The sequence below is a fragment of the Drosophila biarmipes genome, chromosome 3R, assembly GCF_025231255.1.
Source record: "Drosophila biarmipes strain raj3 chromosome 3R, RU_DBia_V1.1, whole genome shotgun sequence".
In the NCBI taxonomy this organism is placed as follows: Eukaryota; Metazoa; Arthropoda; class Insecta; order Diptera; family Drosophilidae; genus Drosophila; species Drosophila biarmipes.
Genome location: NC_066616.1, coordinates 3,544,858 through 3,563,644, shown reverse-complemented (window position 1 = coordinate 3,563,644; position 18,787 = coordinate 3,544,858). Strand labels below are relative to the sequence as shown.

General features: G+C 40.0%; 2 protein-coding genes across 9 annotated transcripts in view; both read right to left on the bottom strand.

The window, feature by feature from the left end:
* LOC108032903 (uncharacterized protein CG43427) overlaps window positions 1-13,300 on the bottom strand; it is a 55,957-nt gene extending 42,657 nt beyond the window's left edge. For 2 of the 8 annotated variants that reach the window (XR_001768648.3, XR_001768649.3), the window contains exons 1-2: window positions 12,521-13,280; window positions 640-688 (exon numbers count right to left, since the gene is read on the bottom strand). The gene's annotated coding sequence lies outside the window, so the exon portion shown is untranslated. Of the gene's footprint in view, window positions 1-639; window positions 689-12,520 lie in introns of all 8 variants that reach the window. The other 6 variants (XM_017106953.3, XM_017106949.3, XM_017106950.3 and 3 more) reach the window with 6 other exon arrangements.
* A 1,893-nt stretch (window positions 13,301-15,193) lies between these two features.
* Window positions 15,194-18,176, bottom strand: LOC108032939 (protein spartin). Its single transcript, XM_017107012.3, has 4 exons — window positions 17,854-18,176; window positions 16,154-17,294; window positions 15,790-16,096; window positions 15,194-15,548 (listed from the first exon to the last, which is right to left on the bottom strand). The coding sequence occupies exons 2-4, from the start codon at window positions 17,277-17,279 to the stop codon at window positions 15,317-15,319; spliced, it is 1,665 nt and encodes a 554-aa protein (XP_016962501.1). The 5' UTR covers window positions 17,280-17,294; window positions 17,854-18,176; the 3' UTR covers window positions 15,194-15,316.
* Window positions 18,177-18,787: the final 611 nt, after the last annotated feature.

The following is an 18,787-nucleotide window of genomic DNA, read 5'->3' as shown; positions in this document are numbered from 1 at the left end:
TTTCTATCCACATGCCTTGCTCTATTTTTGTGGGGCGCATTTTAGCGCTGTATTCATCACCGTATTTTCTTTCTATAACTCAGTTTTCATTGCATTTCTCATTCTTCATTTTATATTTTATCTATTTGGCTTCTTTTCGAGTTTCGGTTTTTATGGTTTTTTATTTGGCCTGCTCTATTTCTGTGTACATTGTTTTCGTGTGCGCTTGTCTGGCAAACATTAAAAACCAAATAAAAGCTTTTCCCCATTTTATAGTGTGAGCAGCCTTAACATTAAATCTTTTTTCCTCCATTTCACTAATTTAAATTGTACGCTCTATAAAATATTTATATTTCATTCACCATAAGTTATCGAGTTATAAATATAAAAAAATTTTAAAAAATATAAAAAAAAGAAAAGGTAAAGTTTTTATACTCTTGCGTGTTGTTTTTCTAAAGCGTTTTGGCTTTCCGATTTTTAGAAAACTAAAAACTAATTACGGAAACAATAATATAATGTTTTAACGAAAAAGTCGTTTTTACTCGTGCTTTCTTATAGTGTAATCTTTTCTCATTTAAAAAAAAATTGGTTCCATTTATTTTGATTAGATTATATTCAATTAGTTTTAATAAATAGACGTTGGTAAGAGCAATGACTTACCATACAAATAGTCATCTTTTCGAAGAATTTTCAAAAGCTGCATAAAATACTGTAAGAAAAGAAAAAAAGAATGAATAAAATTATTTTAAGCAAAAAAGGAGTATTGGTAAGTCAGATTTTATATAACCTTATAGCTTAAATTTTGCTACCCTCCGCCAGGTTTCGTGTCGATGGCATCGGTAATGTGCGCCGCAACAAATAAATTATATTTAGAAAATTTTTCCTTAAATTACTGCTGGAGAAGATAAAACTACTATGTAGCATATTCATCATAACCATCTTCTAGGTTTTATTAAGAATCGAAAAGATCAGATCACAATAATTTTATACTTGCGAATTAATTTTTTTTTTTCATGTTCACGAAAAGAAGATGATAATGATTATTCAAGGAATTAACACAAAATGTTAGGTTCCTTCTATGGAAAGACAGATAAAAGATTGCTTAAAGACGTTGATATTAAGATAATATTCTTATTTTAATAATCGGAACTAGAATTTTTTATTGAACAATTTAAGCAATCTTCCTTTCTTATTTCTTTCCAATTCCTTCAAGGGTAATTAATTTTTAAACCCTTGCAGGAGGTGTAACGATCAGCATCAATGAACTAATCGATCTAGCCATGTCCGATTCTTCGCAAACTAGAACAAGCTTAATCGTCCAACTTAACTTCAGCTCTTGGAAAGTACTTTAGAATACCTAAAATTTTAAAAAATCTGTCAATATACATTCTTTTTTTTTGGCTTGCTAAAACTAACTTCCTTTCTCTCTTAATGGTGCTTTTTATTATAATTATTCGCAATCCATTGGGCTAACATTTTTTTAAAGACCATTAAAATAAAAAAATATATATATACATTTAACAAATATTTAAGAAATTTATTACAGACTGCATAATTTGCGGAGCCAAAATGCGTAACACCCTCGACAGCTAGGCGGCGATATTTTAATTTTTACGCAGCCAAAATTCCTGAAGATCAGCCAGCCAGGGCGAAGAAACCGCGTAAAAATAGTCTCGAAATTCGCTATTTTCGTTTTTTTGTTTATTTGACGGCATCAACTAACGAATTACAATAAATTATGCTGGCAAGAGACGCTACAGAAACGGGGAGATGACTATCTATCGGCGAATCATCATTGATCGAATGCGTGTTTAGTTCTTTCTCAAACAATTAAGTATGACGATGATCACTTTGCAAGACACGGGAGGGGATATGATCAATTCATTAAATTGCCACAGGCTAAGCGAAGTCAAACCGAAATTCTTGACAAATCTTCCCAGTTGAATAGAAAATTAATATTTTTGCGGTTTCGGTTTCTGCCGTCTTATTGGGGCCACTTGCCACCACCTCCAACTCTTCTTAGGCCGTTTCAATTAAGATGAACAAACTCGGTTGTCGTCATTTTGGTGTGCCGAAAAACTATTTTATTGCCCGCATGGCGCCAAAGCAAAGATGTATCTTGTATCTGGAAGCTCAACGCCAATGTGAAAAATAAAATTAAACGAAGTCGCGAGGCAAAGATTCGAATGTCCGTGCCAATTGCTAATAAATATGCAATTTAAACGTACAGAAACATTTCTAACGCACGCAAAAACTTTAGAAAATTGAAGCAAAGCCAGGGATGACTTTGCAGATCCATCTAATGATATTGTATTCATTTGAAGATCAAACACTGTGAGTGATGGCAGTCCCTTGGAATGGGATCATTTACTAAATTGATCATAAAACGGCAACGAGTCGTGGCGAATCAAAGAACTCCAACGAAGAATTTCACTTATATAAACCCACTAAATGAACCCATTAAAGTGGCTGTCCCAGAAAATTTACATATAATTGAAGAATACCTTACAAATAAACCATTTTTTAATTTTAAATTTCTTAACTTTATTTCGTATGTATTTTTAGTTAAATGCATCTTAATTTAACACAGTCTATGATCAAGTTATCATCTGGGCGTATCTTCGACAGTGATCCACATAATAGAACTCTTTCCGCCCCGTTAATTGACAGAAAGAAAACCCAACTTTCTTTAGCCAAAAAACCCAGTTAATCCTCAATTCAATAGCACGTATGTACCTAGAGAAGGGGAAACCTGATCAATATGGTCAGGTGTCTAGAGACTTTCTTCGTTCATCAAAAATCCATAAAGCCAGCACTACATTTTCACCAGTAGAATGGCCGGAGAACGAACTGATACGTCCTCTGATATCTGACTTCCTCCCCACCTTTCTGTAAGTCTGTATAAAATGCTAATCAACGAACCGATAGCCAGGTAGACATACAAATTAGAAAAAATGCACGCAATTACAAAAAACAGGGAAAACACCGTGACAAGATTATTAATTGTGCCTTAATAACACGAAAAAAATGTATAAGACAATTTGAAAGTTTTTTTTGTGTTTTTGTATACTACAAATACTAAAGAAAGTATACACATAAAACAAAAACAACGCCATTAAAAAAAAACAAATTTTGAAACAAAGAACAGAGAATGTAAAGTGTAATTGGCTTTTGCCATTGGCTTGTTGGACAAATATTTTCTCTTGTCTGAAGAAGCTTTCTATGCAAGTATTTACTGCTTTACGATCGCATTTTACAATTATTGTTTGGCTTGAAAGTTTTTTTGAATTGTTTCTGGTCTTTCGCTGTTTACGAACACACCAAGCTAATGAAAAAACAGTGTTATTCTTGATTTTCCTGGGGAGGACCAACTTTATAGACCTGCCAAATAAAATGTATTGGATGCACGTTAAAAATTTTAAAAATACAATAAAAATGCTATAGTTGAGTGCCCACGCTATCAGGAAGCAGAGAGCAAAGAGTGAGCGTGACTCACCCTGCTGAAACAAACTTCCGCTGCTGAGGAAAAATTTTTCCCAAATGGCAGGTAATCCTTTATTAATGTGCTATATTAGATTGACTCATCTAGTGACGCTGATCCAGAATATATTTACTTTAAAACCACAATTAAAATAGTAAGTTATAGTTATTATAAATAACTATCAAAATCACTTAGCCTCCTACAGTACAATTATTTACACAAAAAACGAAACAAAAACTCTATAACGTTTGTATGGAAATGTCGTTCAAAGACTTCCAGGCCAAACACTGAAAAGTTAAGACTTTGCTTAAAACATATTATATTAAAAAGTGCAAATTGTAAATGACTTTTTCATATCTCATATTTTGTCAATTTTACCATTCGCTTTTTTTTGTGAACGTGAAGGGTAACAACACTAAGTGCAATCGATTTTTAAGCAGTCAAAATACTGCTTTAAGAAGGGTTTGTTGATTAACGATTATCTGATAGTCGAGGCACTTGACACAGTACAAAGATTACGAACCCATGACAAAGCCAAACATTGTGATTTCTCCAACAATAGAATCCATTATTATGTGCCTTAGACCAGTTTAGACAACCAGTTAATATTTGAGCACTCAGTTTTCACACCGAAGTGACTGATTGGGTGACTAAACTATCCTCAGTTGTGCAAAGAATTCAACTTGATAAGCTCGACCAGGCGGGCCCCCCCTTTCAGCTCATTCTATAAATAAATCATGATTGTTTACTTTTTGGATGGGCACAAGCGGAAACTGACCATTTGGTTAACGTGGCTCAAAGACCTTTGACAGTGTTGGTCAATGCAAACATATGCTAAGCGGGGAGTGGTCTTCCCCTTTTTTCCCCTGAACGCAGATGATGATCAATGGCTGGTCATTCAATTTTGTGAGCAAAGCGTAAACTGATTGGGATCGAAGGCTGCAAGCATCGGTGTGAGGCCTCAGCGGATTGCGGCCTCAGCGGATTGCAGACTGCAGTCACTGAACTTGCAACAACGGCCACAGAATGAGGAGAGACTTGGGGAAGAAACAGGCAAGGGAGACGTCAAGAGGCCAACAAACGCACGCATACCAAGCCGCGCACACATGGCCAACATTGTCTGGGGGCCAACTTACAACAAACAACCGGCTTTCGCGGCGAGGCGCGAACAGAGAAAGAAGTACAGTAAACTACAATATTATTTTACTATATTGCTATTATCAAATGCAACAATTAAACTCTCCATTCAGTTAAAAAACGACAGACTGACACTTTCCGATTTCGCCAACTGCTCCACTTAGCAGAGATGACTTTAAATGCATATCACCTTTTAATAAATGATCCGATTGTATCAGTTTTTAGCATATAGATGGACAATGATAAGCAAAACAAATTCTCATTTACATTCTTCAAAATGTGGAATCCCAACTCGCACAGACAGACGGACTTCGCTCGTAATCCTGCTAAAGTATGATAAGCTTTAAAGGGTCAAAACACTTCCTCCTACCGGTTACTTACTATTTCAAACACGAGTACCGGGTATGCAACATAGTTGTTGAAGTAAACGTGCAGAGTGTGGACTGTACAGATAGAGAAAAAGGTGATGGATGAAGTTGAAGAAAAGTTTGTTTACTTTGGAGGCAGCGAAAACTTGTTGCTGGGCATGCGCATAAGTCACTCCCAGGTGATGGCTGGTGTTGCTGCTGGGATGTTGATGCTGCTGCTGCCTCTGCTGATGTTGCTGCAGCAAATTTCGCGAATTCCTTGGTGCCACGACAGAGCACATCTGTCGTCACATTGGGGCAACTGTCGCTCCCCAACACTGTCTTGCAGCGAGGTGAAGGCCGCACAAAACTCGATCCGAGCTCCACTCGGGAACCCCTCAAAGCCAAGCCACCAAAATTGCATGGCCGCATCCCAGCGAGAAAATATCAGCAATGAGCCGAGAGCGGAGCTCTTGGCCATAACGAATTCGCAATAATGTGCATTTTATTAGATACCACTTCTCCGCGCTACAGCTTCACCGCGCCGCCAAGCCCGCTAGCTCAGCCCCGAGTGCATTTTCCGCTTAAACACGATTTCATTTAAATTTTCCTCAAGCATTTTTTCCTTGCCCTTTGGGCCTCACCTTTGCATGGAAGAAGGAAGTGCCCTAGCGTAGCTCATAGTCTTGGATCTTAGGCAAATGGCCTAAGGTTGTAATAGTGCGTTTTCCAGCAGTGAGTCGATCGCTTAAATACGGCAAAGCAAATGATTTGCAATGAACATTTAAAAATGACTACGAATTACAGATCTCTTATTCTTCTATTATAAGCAGGAATAAATGAACAAAAAAGAACAAGTAACGACAAATAATATTATACTAATGCTTTAAAATTTTTTTAATTTTTTTCAGATTTTAAATGTTTTCTACGGAGTTAAACGAAGTAAAATAGCTTCCCACCGACTTACTTTGTCAGTTGCAACTGCATCATGTACACCGACATCGCAGGCAGACAATTCAACTGCCTTTTATTTTATTTATTAGAGTTGCTTCGCTTTTCGTGTTACAGGCAAGGCAAAAGCAACCGCAACAGCGAGTAAACTGGCTCTATAGAAATAAAAGTGAAATTTTTCCCAGCAAGAGAAATGGCTTCATTTAAGCAAAATAAGGCCTCTGTTGATAAGAGTTAATTTGCCCTGGCAAGAAGAAAGGCTGGCCAATTAGCCAGACACCTAATCACAATGTCATATTGGTAATCCGTACCCCGCAGATCGGTCACTGTTCACCGGAACTGTGAAGTAACTTGAGCCCATTTATCAAAAATTAAAGGCTGAAATAAAAGAAAAAGGCATGCGACAGGCCTAAAGTATGCGATAGTTAACATGGCAGCTGAAGACGAGATAAAGTACCGAAAAGCCGAACGCGAAGGTCTCTGGGGAGATCTGGCTTGAGGATTGCCCTAAATCGACTTTGACATGTGACCCCAACCCCAGGCCCCTGGTTGACCTTCGCAGCAGTGGAATAAGACCAGCAGGGATTATGGTGTGGCTGACCGCTTAGGCAACCACTCAGTGCTTTAATCACGGAGCAAGAGTGTCTGAGGCTTTGCACGTATCGATCAACCGACTTGATTTTATTATTGCAGCTTTTCTTTTTAGCTGCAAACTTAAAGCTATAAATATTTTAGGAATTCAGTTAAGATAGCGCAAGCACATGATTACTGGGCAATGCGATATAGATAGTAAAACTAATTGCGTTAACTTATCGTAGGTGACGGAGAACAACAAATATTCAGCATATCACTATTATTTTTGTATAAATTGTAATAGACCAAAATGTTTTATTTTTCGGATTTATGCTAAGTGGTTGGTTCTTCGGGAAGTACCGACTTAACTTATGTAAACTTTTCGTCTTGCAATATCAGCAATATCAGCTAATTTATCCGACAGTGGCTCTCGCTTTGAACTCATCTTAAAACAATATTGACCTCAAAAGAAAAGCCTAACAAAAAAAGTAAATAAAAGCTTAATTGGTGGCAGAAACGTAAACAGAGAAGGTTTTATTCACTTGAGAGGAGCGCTTGGGGCGTTGCGCCGCCAAATAAACTTTACGTTTCTGTGATAATTGCTGATAAACGTTGACGCTGCTCCATATATGGACTCAGTCACCATGTGTCTAGCGCGTCCCCTATTGGCTCTAATCAAGCCCTTTCTGGCGCCTTACGTAAATAAAATCTGATTGCGTCGCAGTTCACGGTGCAATCAGAGCTCTTTATTTGCATATGTGGGTCGCTGGACAATACGGAGAGCGGCCGAGTGAGAACTCTATACATGCGGCTGATAAGACTTGCCTGAAGGTTGCTAGGTGTGAACAATTGCAGTATATAAATAAGACCGCAGAAACAAAGGTAGGCGGAGTACGTATAGAACAGAGGTAGCCCCAGACAGGGCCTGCCAATGGGAAGACTAAATATTTACTTGGTATCAACCACTCCTAAGGAGATTTCGCACGCCGCTCACTTTTTTTGCATCCTTACATCTCACACCGTAATCTCGGTGAATTGACTTCAACCGTCAAATATTAAAAATTCACGAGTTTTCCCTCATGTTTCCAAATAGAGCCGACTGGGCCCAACTTGACGCGTTAAGACCGCAAAAAGAACTGAGCCATTTTCCGGGGCGGAAGGCATTCGGGCCAACTGACAGGACCCAAGCCGACGGATTCCCGACCTGAAGTTGAGTATACAGGAACGTGGAACGCCATTTGTATACATACTCAGGACGTTTGCTGGGCCCCTAAAAATGCGATATCTGTAGGTATACCCCTATGTGTACATGAATCCAATTTTATATAGGTCACAAGCTGCCGACTCTGTTGCAATCGCAGTCTGTATAGCCAACTGGTGTGGGGCCGAGGGTGGGTACATAGCTCTATTGCACTCGTTTCCCCTTCGGGAGCGCCCACAGGGAACAGCTGTTGTTTCCGAGCTCCGTCGCACAGTTAACAGACGCCTGCTAAGGGCTAACAGGGGTGGGGTTGGGGTAGGTTGATTGGTGTCGAAGGGTGGCCCCAATGTTACGTATTTCCTACCGTGCTATGAGAACTACCAAGTACAGGGCGCTAGGCCCTACTTCCACAACCCGAAACGCAGTTACCTACAATAATTTTAAATTCTGGATTCGTAAGCACCACTTTGTCGCAGTGTGGTTACGAATCTAGGTCAGCAGTTTGTATTTTATATACTCTTATACATACATTTAAAAAGAGCTTTAACACATATGTACGATCGTATATATCTATAGGTATAACTCAAAAAATAGATTGCTAAAATAGACCAATAATATTAATGTAATACATAAACCATAAGTTTTAATAGTTAAGTAATATTTTTAACACTATTTAATAATAAAGTTAATAATAACATAGGATCTTTTCCGAGATAAGTGTAATTTGTTTTTAGAAACGTAATCCATTCCAAAGGGAATAGGTTTTAATATTTACTTACATTTATTTCACTTCTAAAATAATTCCATTTATATCAAATATTTTATAGAAACATTACTATTCTTTATTTTAACCAATACGTTAACGTATTACGTAAGAGGTACTATTTCATAGGTCAAATCGTTTCCGGTTTTGTGTGTAGGAATGTATCCTTTACGTGCTGGGCTGCTAAATTTAAAGCCAACCATGTTTCACAATTGTCCGTGAGGAGTTGGGCCGACAATTAGAAAGATAATGCAATTGCAATTTGCAATTTGCAATTTGTGGAGTCCCGTGGTACTGGATTTATTTAATTGTTAAACGACTTATTAAATTCAGCGCTCCCAGTAAAAACACAGTCGAAATCATTAAAGCAGGCCTTTAAAATGTAAACATATTTTCTCAAGGCAACGCACTAAATCAAGCTAGCGCACTAATGATAAGCAGAACGAACCCAACTTAATAATCAGGTTGCATTTTAATTATTGGGTAAGTCACAAACACAGAATAATAAATACTCATCCGGCGCCACCAATTTTCTATAGTCTGATAGGATACCTCGCCTAAATTGTGAGCGCTAGCGTAAATCTAAACTCAGTAGGGACCGAAAATAAGGGGTTCACTTTTAGGTCCCCGGTTTAGGTCGAAGAATATAAGACACACCGAAAAAAAAATTAAACTGTAATATAACAAAAAAAATTTAAAAGTTTTTATCACTTTCTTGTAAATTAGAAACCCAACAACAAAAATTAAAAAAATATCGATTTATTATTTCCAAATTAATGGGTTTTTAAATCAAGGGCTTTATTATTAATATCATAAAAGCAAATATGGTCTTCCTAGACCCCTTTTTTTGCTGTATGTCTGAGAAGAAATCAGACCCTGCGGCATTTCCGCTCATTGAAAAAAGCAAGAGCGGCAAAACGGGAAAGACAAAGAAATTCAAGCGAGGGCGAACTAATCCACAGGCAAGTGCATTTTCCATTTTCCAGGCCTGCGTGTGAAAACGAAAATGGTTGAAGTAACAGGTAAGTAATAAGCTGGACCAGCCACCGCTCAGCACAGAGAATTTTCACAAAACACGCTTCATTGTTCAAAAGCGACAGGGAGCTACCGGTACAAAATAAAACCATTCGTTTCAGTGAGCACTCTGTCCAAGAGGGTTCTTCAATGCATACACAAACTGGGCCCAGAGTGGACAATAACATTTTACAATAATTGCACAAGTGTCACCTGTGTTTGGTGGTGGAACAGGTAAGCGGCGAGCACAAACTGGGCCTATATGGGTGGCCCAGTGGAGGTTGCCGGCCAGCTGGCGGTGACAAGTGCTTTCGGTAGATTATGAAAGAGCCGCACCAAAACAGAAGTGGTTATGAAATCGGATACAAGCTACCGGACCCCAGAAGAGGCAGGGTTAGCCCAGTATGAATCGCATGCGATTTCAAACTATTTTTATACTCCTGCAGAGGGCATTATGATTTCAGTCAGACGCTTGCAACGCAGCGAAGGAAACGTTTCTGACACCACAAAGTGGAGTTCTTGATCTAGCCATGTCCGTCCGTCTACTAGTCTCTCAGTTTTAAAGCTATCGTCATGACAATTTCCCAAAACGTCTTCGTTTGAACTTCGAATTTAATTTTATCAAAATCGGACGACTGATATCGGATATGTATGTAGCTGCCTAGGAATGAACAAAAAATTGGTCGAAAAATAATATGAAACAAATTTTAGCTTTGGTGTTTTGTGACAAATTGTCTTATACTATTGGGAATATCATTTTTGGTATTTTTAAAGATTTTTTGGATTTTGAAGATGTCAAGAAACCGTCAGAGAAGGAACTGACAAACTTTAAATATTTAAAATAAAATGGGTTCCTTCGTGTATTTCCTCAACCGCGAAGGAGAAGCAAAGTCAGGGAGCTCCAAATCTGCCTTAACGGGCATTAACACTTTCAACTGAAAAATAAAAAATAAACAGGCAAAAACAACTCCAAGACAAATGGCCATAAAAATGAAAATTGCAACTTTGGAAATTATGTGGCAAACCAGTTTTGCAGAGCGGCGGCTTTTGGGCAGTTGCGCGACGCAAATTTCCCACTGAGAGTTTTCAGTGGAGAGGGAAAATGCAAAAAGCTGCCGGGACACCCTTTTCCTCAGTTTTTCCAGCTGCCGCTCCGCTACCATTATTTGAATCATTAAGAAGCGCTTCCGTCTTGCAGGCGAACCGAACTCACATAAATTGACGCACGAGGCGCGCAAAAACAATAAGATGGGAAAAGCATAAACAAAACGGCAGCAACGGAAAGACTCGGCGAAAACAGACGGTAAGGCAAAAACCGCCGTCAAGAGAAGAGACAAATACACTCAAAACAAATAATTTTGCCAAATTGATAAATTTGACAAAATTTTCCATACAAGTTTTGGATTTGTGCTGAGAGAATGTTTACTTGAAAACAATGATTTGCTTGAATGTAATTAAAACAAAAACATTTTATCAAGTTTATATTATATTATATTATTTTAACAATCCGCTGAGAACTATACGTATGTGTTGTGAAATAAAAGAACAAAATAAAAAGTATTATTTTGAAGTAGTGTACCGCCTCTTAAATTTATTTATAATTCTTTAGTTAAATGTCTCGGTTTCGCCTATGTATGGTATGGTGGATCGTAAGGTGGATGGGGGAGAAAGGAATTGATTTTTATGTGAGTGGGATGAACATTTCATTTACTTGGGAAATGCTTTGGGTAATTGTGTAACGGCCCCACAAGTCTAGGCTCCCACGCAACATTTTCCGCCCACCCTACCAGTTGCAGAAAAAATGTTCCAGTCACTGTCACCCGAAGCGATTTATTATCTTTTTGCGGGTGGTACGCGTAAAAGGTATCTTTAAAAACCTCTTCTCTACACTAAAAAGTGAACACTTGATAAGGATAATTTTCAGTTCAAGGGTTGCAAAGCTTGGAACCTTGAAGTGATTTAATTTATTCGCTTGAACTTAATCATTTGTTAAATTATACCATTTTAAATATGCCAAGTTGAAGTATTAGTAACTCTAGTTAGGAACGATCGAAACGGAACTTAGCGCTGCTTGAAAATCTCACCACCCATAGCAAGGTAGGAACTCCACGTAACTGAGCTTAGAGGCTTTTGTCGAGTATGTGATGCATGCCAGCCCTTCAAAGGCCTTTCTTCTATCCCATAACATCCAACTTTGTACTGTGCCATCCACTCCGATCCACTCCGATCCAATCGAATCCAATCGCCCTTGCCAGCGGATCATGCAGAAACTTGACTTGGGCTGCTCGAAAAGCAAATGAAGCATGAAGCCTGAAATATTAGCCGAGTGCACGGCTAGCGAAAAATGCGTCGCCCTGCCGCACAACTAGGCAACCCTGGCAACTGCATTCCGCAAATGCAATCAAATCAACTTTCCACTGATGGATTTTTCTTTCGATTATAATTTAACCATTTTTCTCCGTCTCTTGCCACTGCCTTATTAGCTAAAAACCTGTAGCTCAGGTGATGACGATAATGATGATATGAAATAAATGACTAGACGCTTAACGCTGCAAGTTTGAGCAGTGGGAAAATTTGGCCTGCAAGGTGAAAAGTAAAGTAAGGGTGTGAGCAGCTTTAAAAATACACTGCCATACTACATCTCTTCATGGAAGAAAGAATAACTCGAGCTCTACGAGCATATGAGCTTCCAGAGCCAGGCCCAAGGGTGCTTCTCGAGGCGATTTCCCTAGTCCTGGTTATCACCATGATATTTTGCTGCCATTGTTACGTCAGGTGAATGGGTTCAGCCCGCCAATCCCTTCAATAAAGCTGAGCTTGAAAAGAAACACCTCTTTACTGACTGCCTTATTGTAGGCCTGCGCCTCTTAGAAGTCTTATTTTCGGAGTCTTTAATTATTTCTGATCTTTCGGATACCCATACTGCATTGACCAGATGATGGTTTGGAAAGCTATTTCCCTTTTTGATGTTCCTCTATTTCTGCGGTGTTGCACACAATGTACACACATACACAGTACAGGAAAGCATTAAAGTTAGTTAATTTAAAAGAAAAAGGTTAAATCCAACCACTCACCAGCCGAATTCAAATGTGTCTGTGGTGTTTTCGTCGCTTTTCCCTACTTTACCAAAGCTGCGCCTGCAGTAGTTTTCGTTGGCGAATTATAAAAAGGATTATGGAGTCCGGGGTCCAACTGTTGATGTTGTTGTTCGGAGCTGCTTTCGGGAACACATACAAATCATTAGAAATTTCTACACTCGGGTGCAACACGACACACACACAGCATCACTCCCACAGACACGCCAGCGAGCGCGAGGCAGAAAAATAAAATGGAAACGTGTTTGTTAGTGTACTGTTGTTAGAACTGTTGTTGCTTGGGCTGTTGGCCGTTCGGGGCAGTGGTGATGTTGCTCAGGTAGTTGTTTAAACTGGTATTTTTGAGCGAGAAACTCTTCGCTGTGTCGTAAGTGCAACACTCAAGCTAGTATTATTCACTTTTCCGCTTACACTGCCCATAAACATCAAAAATAACACGGCACTCACTCACACACTCTCTGACAGACACACCTCTCCCTCCCACACAAGCGGTAATCGGACCGCGACTAGATTCACGAATTTCCGCTGCACAGGTGCACTCCCAATTCCGCACGGACTCCGTGGTAATTGAAACGAAGGCCCGGTGCGTGGTGGCAAAATAAAATTCAAGACTGCAGGCCAGCACAAGGTATTACCGTGCCAAGGGCCGGAACCACGAAAAGCGCTCGGTTGGTATGTACTCGCGCGCCGAGTTCAAAAATGTGCTGCAGCTGCGACCGAGTGAAAAAACGAACTGCCGACGACATGTACTTGTAATTTCAAAACGAGCGGATCAGTGTGGCCAGTTCCGGTGGGACTAAATTCACGGAGCTTAAGGAACTATCGATAGTATCAGCGATGTTTTTGGCGCATCACTAATCAGTTTGGCGCTAAATTTGGCTGCTCGGTATTTTTAGTATTTTCTTTGTCGTCATTCGGAGAGTAAGCAGTGGATTGAAATATTATAGAACTCAGATCAGACCGACGATTTCATTGTTGCCCTCCAGCTGCCAAGTAGCTTTTGGGGATGGAGTTCAATGTGCGCCCGATGGAGGGCATGGCGGAGATCGTATTTGCGTGTTTATGTAGGGAGCAAAGTCCCATATTTCATCCTCCTTCTAAAAGGCTTTTCGATTGGTCGCCTTTATGTGGTAACTTTACCAACCGGAAGCAACGGTTGGTAAAGTCCCACAACAATGAGACATTGTTGGGGTCCATTCAAATCAGCACGGATTTCTTGAGGGCGTCTTTGGCGTGGTTTTTGTGTTTTTTCCTTTATTTTAAGTTCTGTATTTCAAGCGGCTTTTGCACGAACATGCCAAATATCAAATTTCGTATTCTTTAGGACGCGGCTGGCGCTGCTCTCCAAAATTTACTCGCTAAATTTGGTATTTTTATTCCCGTTACTCGTAGAGTAAAAAGGTATACTAGATTCGTTGGAAATTATGTAACAGGTAGAAGGAAGCGTTTCCGACCCCATAAAGTATATATATTAATCAGGATCTGTTCGTCCGTTTCTACGCAAACTAGTCCCTCAATTTTAATCGGGCTAAACTTTCCCAAAAGTCTTCTTTCTATTGCAGGTAGTATATAAGTTGGAACCAGCCGGATCGGACAACTATATCCTATAGCTTATATAGGAACTATCGGCAACAAAATCGTAAAAAAATTATATCTTCGGTGTTTTTTAACATATAACCTCCTACACTTGGAAATAACATTTTTTAATTGGTTTTGAATTTCGAATTAAATTTTATCAAAATCGGAAATCATATAGATGCCATAAATACAAACTATAGCTTTAAAATTTTTCATTAGTTCTGAATTTTAAATTAGATTTAATTGGTGGGAAAATAATATGAAACAAATTAAAGCTTTCGGGCTTTTTGACATATTATCTTATAATATTAGGAATATAACTTTTTATATTTTTAAGAATTTCGAATTCAATTTAATAAAAATCGGACTATTCTAACATATAGATGTTAAAAAAAAATGGTCTGGAAGTCAGCTACAATCCTCAAAAATTTCACATGGTGTTACTAAAATTGTTTATTTCTTATAACTGCAAGGGTATACAAATTTCGGATTGCCGAAGCTAACTTTTTTCTTGTTTTTTTTTATCTTTTTCCTAATGACTCAAACTTAATTTTCAAATGTTTTTAACTCTATAGCTGGTAACCAACACTAAAAAAAAAAACAAAACTTAATAAAATAATTAAATTTATTTAAAAATTTATTTAAAGCCATTATAATTCTTGGTCGATTAGCGAAAACATCATAAAGATATCTTTAAATATTCCAAATATGTAGAGTAATGACTATAACTTAAAATTTCGCAAAATCGTTTAAATGAAGACTTTGTTTTGTCGTTGTGAACTGGAAAAGCAAAAAAGTTCGATGCAAGTCCGACCTTCGGAACAGGGATGGCACGCCTGGCAGATTTTGAATCAATGAATGTATACGAATTTTTGGTCACAACAGTTGATAACAGAACTTTTGAATGTTGATGATGCGATCGTCACGACCCCCACACCTCGTTAAGAGGAGTTTTTGTTTTGATACCCTACGAGAAACATGTATAAAAATATTTTCTATGGCGATTTAGCTGACCTTTCGTCAAATAGGAAAATTGTTCTCTACATTCATTTCATACATGCTAATAAAAAATAGTTGTTTTGTTTTGCATATTGAGAAAAGTTTGGAGGACTTTTAATAAAAGAGCTTCACATTCCATATCAGTGTATCAATATCAAAAATTACATCGTATGTTAAATATCTTTGGTAATGCGGCACTCATTCCTTCAAAGCCCGAAGATCCGGATAAAGAGCTCCCGCATTTATGTAATGAGATTCCGATTTGCGTAAGTCTCTTTTGTAGTCGCTCACCACAGCTTCTCCAGTTCGTTTGACCATTTTCTTGGCGATGCCTTTTGGAGTTATGTAGTTCACGTTCTGGCTAACCACGAAAACGTTGCCCACCGTGTCAAAGGTTCCACTGGCTAGATTTCCTGCAGGTTGGCCGTATCTGAAATTGCAATCATAGAGTTAAAAACTTTTAAAGAACACGTCGGCATTACACTATTCAAAGGGAATGTGAGTATTAAAACATATAAATAACCATATATATATATTAGGTTAATCGATTTTGGAAATCTAAAATTATGCAAGAAAAGAGCTGTATTGCAGTCGGTATTCGAAGTGTAAATAGATGTCCAAGGAAAAGTGTATTCGAACCGTGCCTCATCAGGCATCCCATGCTAACTCACTTGTGTTCAATTATCTTGACCGAGTTCTGGCTGAGGCTGCTCCCGAGGATCTTAGCCGACGTCTCGAGGCCATCGAAGACGGTGGTGACACCTTCAACAGCTCCAGCTGCGATAGTGAAGGCTCCTTCCATGGTGCTATTCGCTTCGCTGCTGTCGTAACCGAATCCTTTCTGTAGTAACTTAGAGCCCTGCTCCTGGATGTGAGGAGCCAGGTAGCGACCCACTGCCATTGAAGCAGAGCCTACCTTTCCCGCTATCCATCCTGTCATCCCGGCCGCAGCATGGGTCACTTTTTGTGCCACTTCCACTACATAGAAAAATAAGGTTGAGACTTTTTAGACTTGCATTTTTTGAATTGACTAACCAGAAGTCTGTACAGAGCTGGGGACCTGAGTGGGAGCATCGGCCGAGGCTGGAGTCATTTTGGAAATAAGGTACGGCGTACTTTTGAGCATCAGACCTCCTGTCTTCTCGGCGCCCTTCACCATATTACGAGCAATGAAATCGGCCGCACTCACAATGTGTCTGGACACCTGCTCCGACCCGGAAACAGTATCTGAAGCTAAGCCAGCACGTTGTGAGGTAGGCGACTTCAATTGCTCCACCGTACCAGCGAGTACAGCCTCTAACAAGTCCAGAAAGAACTGCTGCAAGTCCTGCAATTCTTCCTCCGAACTCAACGAAGGCTGCCCTTCCTTCGTTAGCATTAAGCCAAACGCATTCCCCGGCTGCTGGGACTCCATATCGGGAAGGATGAAGGCTCCATACTCTGTGCGATAACAGTTGGTGATCGAGGGAACCAGAGGGTACAGCCAAATCATTCCAGTCTCCTCGTTAGGCATGGTGCACTGAATGAAGTAAATACCACTCAGGAACTTCCATTTACCACCCACGGTGCACATAACCAGCGACATAGTGGACGATCCACTAATGGAGGTGACGGTTCCATTGGCTTCAATCCGGTACATTTTGACCTGGGCACGGAAGAGCTCATCCAGCAAGGCATGCGAGTCCGGAACAGCCAGAAGCTCCCTCAATCCGGTAGCAAGTTCCCTGTATGTCTTGGGACTTTCACTAGCATTGGATATATCATAGTGCGTGGAGGGGTTCTCAGCCAGCAATGGCCTGTTACCATCCACTTCAGATCGACTTCCCTCTGTGGCCTCCTGGGCTGTATCGTCGACAGGTTGGCTCTGGGACCGTAAAACCTTCAGTCGGTAGCTGACTTCCGTTTTGGCACTCTTTAATTTTTGGATCAGCACACAGGCGTCGTTCCACTCGGTCTGCACGGCATCAATTTCGTCGGGAAGGCCTACTGGAATTAGGAAGGTGTCTTCTATCATTTTCAGGGCGAGTTCGTAGGCCTGTATGGCCTGTTCTTGGGATTCCTGCTCCTCGTGGTCAACGGCCAGCTCCACCTGGGTCATGGCCGCTTTGTACGCTGCTTTAATGCCGGCGTAGGCGTTCAGGAACTCGTTCTCCTCCGCCATTACGGCTGTGAATATCTATGGAAAGTGACAAAACGATTGGCTTAGACCTCTGATATAGGGTGATATAGTTGAAAATAGTTGAGTGAAATTAAAAGAAGCGCTGCATTCGAATTCCAATAAAATCTGAATACGCTAATAATTCTTTTTGCGTTTACTTTTTATCCCCAATATAGCCCCCAGCCCCGTGGATCCGCGAGTCTGGAGAGTCTTTCATCATTTTTACGATGTTTCGTCAAAATGTGACTTATCAATTTTGTTAAATCCCAAAAGTATTCAGAGCTCCAAAAGACATCCGGCGAAAGGCGGTTAAAAGTGGTATTGAACTTTAGATGGTTCCAGACATTTAAACCCACTTGGTGACAGAGATTCATCCTGACGTGGCGGGCAACCCAAACCGACTAAAGGGTCGCCTTCCGAAACAAAAGTGCGTCATCAAAATGGTCAACAGACAGCCTGTCCATCCGCCCCTTTCCCGAACCTGAGTGGGCAGCTGCCCGAAATTGAATTGTGGCCAACGAAATTGGTTCTGCTCCCCCGCACTGGCGGATTTTCCCCGCCCACCTTTTGCACTTACCTCTCGTGTAACGACTGGGATTTGCTGCGGAAGTCGTGGCGAATGATGCAGAGCGGAGTGCACTTTGATCACCAAGTCATCAGCAGGTCAGCCAAACGAGGGTCTCTAATATACCTTCATGCACTTCGATTGACGATTGCATGGTTCCCACTTATTTGAAGTCCGGTTTTATGTATTTTCGGAAGCCTAAATTCGTTAATATCTTATAAAAACGTGAGTGTTTCTATTCGCGTTTGGGAATGTTTTGAGATTTTTTCTTTTTGTTTTGATTGGCTCGTTTTTCGTTGCGCTGCGAATCGGATCAGCTGTTTAGGAGACCTTTGCACGTCCGGGATGGCTGCTTTTGTTGTATGCCAGAGGGCTGCCATTCGCCTTCAACTCGAAGATACTTGGGACGACTTTTACAAACCGAATCCTTTTCGGGGAAGATATTTGACTTGCTTGAAACTCGACTATTTGTACTGGGTATTAGGGAAACACCAGGACTTGACTTTATTACCTGCAGAAGAAATGACTTGTGCCCGATAGCTTTAAAACTGGGAGACTACCTTGCGTAGAAACGGACGGACAGACGGACGGACATGGCTACAAACTTCTGACCATTTCATCACAAATCACTTTTATAAAACCTAATTAGCGAATTAAGTAATCAAAGCTAGCCACGTATTGGCCCTTTACAGCTTTATTTGTGCTTAACAGCATTCTGTCGTGGTTTCTCGTTCAGACAAACTAAAGGAGTCGAGTAAAACGCTTTGGTTCTAGAACCACTTTATCTGGTCTCTACATTTTTCGGGCATACAACTATCAGGGACTTTGTAAGCGACTCGGAAGCGGCCCTTATTCGTTCAGTTAAATTAGACGGGAAAAGCAACCCTATTTGCTTTTACGACAACTATAAATTATCTTTACCTCTTTCGGACATAGCTTTCAGGTA